Source organism: Pyxicephalus adspersus, chromosome 1 (assembly GCF_032062135.1).
Source record: "Pyxicephalus adspersus chromosome 1, UCB_Pads_2.0, whole genome shotgun sequence".
Classification (NCBI taxonomy): Eukaryota; Metazoa; Chordata; class Amphibia; order Anura; family Pyxicephalidae; genus Pyxicephalus; species Pyxicephalus adspersus.
Window position 1 is genome coordinate 75,000,972 of NC_092858.1, and position 5,484 is coordinate 75,006,455.

Consider the following 5,484-nt stretch of genomic DNA (forward strand, 5'->3'; position numbering starts at 1 on the left):
TTAACACAGAAATCTTCATGGTATACATAAACTGACTACGCTTACTGACCTCCTTCAACTCCACCCATTGCTGAAATATCACCAATGTTTGTATTAATGTGCTTCTATCATTTAAAAATTTGCATACATGGTATATTGTGTTTATATCTTGGTTCTGGAATCAGAATAATTTATTATTATGCTACTGCTCAAAACAAGTTCCTGTTAACATGTGATAACCATCTGAATGTTTCCCTGCCAGTACTACTTACTGGGTTTTACCCCTTGTGGCATCTGTTTAGCAGTAAAGGCAGCGTTACTAACATACCTGTGTCCATTCATTTCTGCCTGGTTAAAAGTGGCATTATTTTCTATAGACTTTTGCAAAAATTGGCCTACCTATCTAACCTAGGGATACTTTATGCATATTGTCATTGATAATATGACTGAGGAAAAGTTGAAAGAGTTAAATGGCAGTGCATGAAATGGGTCTTAAAGGATCCCAAATAGGAGGACTGCAAAAAAAGTGGAAGATGTCAGACTGATCTGCCATACTAGCAGGGGTATGGTATGTAGAGGAGCTAATATAGTATATACACCATCTGAACACCTGATAGCCAGAACAAGGCCACTAATACTAACATCTATGGGCTCTATTTATAAAGCATATGTCACCTTTATTATTAGTATGGTTAGGCAGTTTATAATGATAATGATGTTTACCAGAGTGAATAAAAGTGGGGATCCTCTGCTGTATGAATACAATGAAGGACCCAATTTTCACAAAGGATGCAACTAGTGTGTGTATCAGTAACAGCAGGAGTCTCCTTTCACATAATTTTTTTTTTACATATAGAAATATATGTGAGCATTCAAAACACACACATAAAAAAGAACACAAAAGCTTCATGGAGATAATGTCCCATTAAAGTTGTTCAAAAAATAAAAACTAAATAAAGATAATGAAGGTTCCTAAAATGTTGACACCGAGATCCGGAAGGAGGATGTATATAAAAACCTGGGCCAAATCCTGAGGTTTTCTAGACTATGCTGGCGTCACAGTGTGGGCCCATTGTTCTTCCCGCTGTGAATGATGTAACCTCTGTTGCTGCATCATGGTGCCCCTCTTATACATCTATTCAACAAGAATATACAAGAAATAATATTGTGCTTGTGAGCATTAGCAGTAACAGCCTGCCTACGCATAGCCAATGTTTCTATAAATGAATAACGAAGCTATTGTCATTAAATCCTACGCATAATATTATCATGGGGTCTTCAGAGTTGCCTGCTAGCGTGTATTCACAAAGTAATATAGTAGACTGTGCAGCCATGCCTAAGTTCCCCTTTTATAAAGAGATGGACTCATCCACAATGTCATCAGAATTAAAGGGAACCTTGTTCTGTTTTCTGAGGGTGGTGCACAGAAGAAAGTGGCAAATTAAGCACTGAAATCTGCATTACCTTACTTGGAAAATAATTTAGCAAGTGAAAAGTACTCAGTTCCTACTATGAGAAGCTAACCGCTAGCCAGACACTGCTAGCATCCTTCTCAGAGACCACGCCTGTATGAGCACATGAATGTCACCTTAGCCTGTAGGCCCACTAAATGGTCATTCTGTGAAAAATACATTTATATTTCACCATTGTGGACTTTTGTATGTTTTGCACAAAATAACCTTATACATTTGCAGAAATGCATACCTTATGAATTAAATATCTAAGTTTATGTGCTGCACACCAATATGAGAACAGGAAACCCATTTCCTGTCTAACTATTTCTTTACCACACATCTTCATGCAGAATTACATTGATTAACCATTTAAGTGCTAGAGCAGTCTGCCCAACAATAGTAAAATGTAAGACAGACACAATTATTAAAAACACACATGTGGGATCTATCAGTGCCAGATACAGACTTGGGGGAAGGGGGTCTTTTTAGCAGAACTTCAGCAGAGATGTGCAAGAAGGGTACAAAAAATAGAATGTGTACTTCCCTTTTCTCTAACTGCAGGATGGCTGCATCATTTTTTAGCAATTAATGTAATGAATAAAATAATGATTTTTGCTCAAGCACACATGTATATGATCAGACGATGAAGAATGCACATATTATTTATCTGCATATGTATACAGCAAGTCCTGATCAGATTCTTTAATGTATAGAATATTGTAAATGCAAGACAAAGGATAATCTACTTATTGTTGAATATAGACAATAAGGCTGCAGATTATTTTATATCTGTTCAGCTGCATCCAGACAGTATTTATGTATTATTCTGCTGACAGTTTATAGAAATACTAAACAAAAACAATAAATGCAATGAACATCCTAAAAATAAATAATGGAAAATGTTTTTTTCGTTCACTGAAAACTAAAAGCCTTTGAAGCAGTGGTGTGCAGCCTGGGAGGCAGTAAAGAGTTAACAGTCAGTGATGATGTCACTTTCATTTGCATAGAGGAGGTTATATAAAAGCAGGGACAGCTCATCCCTTTCACACTCAAGGCTGTATCTTGGAGGACTGTTATTGCTTCTTGTGTGCTTTGCATAGCTGGTAAGTCTATGATTCTCTGGATTTCTTTAATATATTGTGCTCATTTTTTTGCTGTTAGCAGTATATAATTTTATACTTTATTAGCTAGCTGTGTGGCATGAACCTGTTTGCTTAGAACCCATAAGCTCCTTTTGTCCCTGTGCTGGAGCAGTCAGATCTGTATTTGCATTTACATTTTCATGTTACTGTTCTCTATAATGATGTTTTTAACTAGAACAGCTAAGCATTGATGCTCACCTCTCTAATAAAGGATTGTTCTTTGCAGATGGTATATGCAATCATGCTATTGTCTAGAATTTGGTATTGGCCTTGATTTATAAAAGCAGAGCTATGCTAGGAGGATTGTGATGTTAGAAATGAGGATTTTAAAGAATGATTCTGCAAAGAGTGGGGGCAGGCACAGACTTGGGCGGTGGTTAAGGTTCCTTGGGCTGGAGCTGCAGCTCTTTGTAAGAAAAGAAGAATGCATGACTTCATCTGCCAGCAAGGGACTGCTGCACCCTCTTTAACATATGCTATATACCATGGTTGTTGGCATGCTTCCAGTTTATTGATCAGTGCTCACTGGGATTCTAGAACAAGGCAGCCTGCTAATGTAGCCTATTTATCAGATTTTTTTCTATCTATTTATATTGCTAATTGCATTCCTAAATGATTTGTGAGTACTAAAATCAGAAAGGCTGGGATGTAATGACTGTTAAATAAAGGAGGTGAGGGTGTGGCAGGTACTCTTATGTGAAGTGACACTTTTTTTTGTGATGCAAGGATGGTGGCGCTCTAATTTCTTCTTTCTCTTTTGTGCAGATCAACCTACAAAATGTCTGACAAACCAGATATGGCTGAGATTGAGAAATTCGATAAGGCCAAGCTGAAGAAGACAGAAACACAGGAAAAAAACCCTCTACCATCTAAAGAAAGTAAGTATTAAGAAAATACACTGATCAATGAAAGGCTTCTATAGGGGTTTTTATTAAATTTTAATTTTTTCCTTTTTTGTTCCTTTTCAGCAATTGAACAAGAGAAGCAAGCGGCTGACTCCTAATGAACCCCCACCACTCCCCAATATGCACTGTACATTCCACAAGCATTGCCTTCTTATTTTTTCTTCTTTTAGCTGTTTAACTTTGTAAGAAATAACTAAGATACAAAGAGGTTGGAAACCGTTTACTATGCTGCCCCGTTCCACCAAACAGAAAAGATAAAAAAAAAAAAAAAAAATTTAAAAAGAACTACTGAACACTGAACGAAGGCGTTGCCTTTCCATCTGCCTGTCTGGCTGGCTTTGGTTCTGGTGGCATGAAAGACCGTGCATGATAAAAGGAGACCGTGAATGGAGCTACACAAATGAACACGTGGTGATTTGAAGGGAAAGCTGCACCAAGGTCCCGCGAGCTGTAAAATGCAGTCAAATCGAGTGCCATTTTATTTGTTCAAAAATTATTTGAATTATTGGAATGCACAATTTTTTTCAATATGCAAATAAAAAGTTTAAAACATTCTCTGGTTCTTGTATTTTTCTATTGTTACAACTGACAAGCTCTGGAAGAAAGTTCTGGTTACCCCAATGGGAGCTCAGCTTACTGTGGTGATATTTAACTATCCATTCCCAGAAATCTAATTATTGGTGCTTCGCTGACCATGGCCACAATGACGGTACTGCTTATATTTAATTTTATAAAACTTTAATTCTCAGTTAATGTAGTCTTTCAATTGGGTGTGGTCTGCATCTGGGCTCAGTACACCCCTTCCCTAGTCTTTGCATGAAATAAGTAGTGTACCTGTAGAATGCAATCCTGTATAATAATGAAGCATTAATTGTGTGGTTTTTTAATTGGTTACTTTTTACTACTGTATGAATGAGATTGCCAATAGCTTCAATGTATTCATGCAACTTTGAATTTTGTAGCTTGGTAAATAAAGCTTGTATGTGGGGGATTAAAGGATGTTTTTTCCTTTTAGGGAGGGGGCATAAATTAAATATAAATATGTCTGGCAGCATATATGATTTTTAAAAAGGGTTTTTAGTAGAATTGTGTGATCTTAAGATCACTTGTGGTTTTTTTCCTTCTAGCAGTGTGGGTCAGGCTGCAAGCAGTATCCATCACATGGAGGGCATTGTTATGAGTGAAGGAGGAAAAGGGAGGGGCTGGAGCCAAATCTGAACAAAGATCAGTTTAACCCTTGGCTGGCAGTTCTTAGTATGTGCCTTCCTAGGTTAATATAGGTGGATGTTAGTCTCCCCTAATATCCTCTTGTTGCATCTAATCTCATTAAAAATAAAATGTAAAAAACCCGTATGATCTCATATGTTGGGGGTGTGTGTATATGTATATAGGTTTTAGCAAGGAGGTAAAGTGTGTGTGTGTGTGTGTGTGTGTGTGTGTATATATGTATAGCTTTAAGGTGTTTCTTCATTTGTGTTTTTAAGATTTGATTCAAGGTGACTGTAAATATTGCCACATAGGAGGCTGGAAAGGTACACCATGACTAATCTGTGAAGTCTGCTTTCAGGGCATGGCCAGGCAGCCCTAGATAAAAATGAAAGCTGCAATTACCAAGATGATACATTCTCTACAGATCCAGCTATGTAACTGCAGAGGCAGAGAGACTTGTATGCCCTGAAGTCTTGAAGGGTCACGTAACCGCAACTGCGGCATCACCCCTGGGGCTATGACTGCGCAGCAAATGCCCAATTGCTTGGTCCAGTCTTTTGCTTTTTATGTTTGAATCGCCATTATAAAAAGTTATGCAGTTTTTACCTTTTTTAAAATGCTGTCTGCATACTAAAGTAATTCTAAACATGTACCTAATAATCAAACATGCTATTGATGATGTACATTCGGAAAACACCTTTTTTATGCTTGGAAACTATTCCGTGCAAGGCGTTTCCTGCCTTTTGGTGTGGCTGCTTCTAGATAGCCTTTAGCTAATATCTTCTGCAAAGTTTC

The 5,484-nt window shown here is 37.4% G+C and overlaps 1 protein-coding gene across 1 annotated transcript; it reads left to right on the plus strand.

The window, feature by feature from the left end:
- The first annotated feature begins 2,380 nt into the window (after positions 1-2,380).
- Positions 2,381-4,032, plus strand: TMSB4X (thymosin beta 4 X-linked). Its single transcript, XM_072414448.1, has 3 exons — positions 2,381-2,536; positions 3,341-3,453; positions 3,544-4,032. Exons 2-3 carry the CDS (start codon positions 3,354-3,356, stop codon positions 3,576-3,578), a joined length of 135 nt encoding a protein of 44 aa, XP_072270549.1. The 5' UTR covers positions 2,381-2,536; positions 3,341-3,353; the 3' UTR covers positions 3,579-4,032.
- The last annotated feature ends 1,452 nt before the right edge of the window (positions 4,033-5,484 follow it).

Coding starts and splice junctions, on each gene's coding strand:
- TMSB4X (XM_072414448.1), top strand. CDS start 3,354: ATGTCTGACAAACCAGATATGGCTGAGATTGAGAAATTCGATAAGGCC. Junction 3,454..3,543: donor CCCTCTACCATCTAAAGAAA/GTAAGTATTAAG, acceptor GTTCCTTTTCAG/CAATTGAACAAGAGAAGCAA.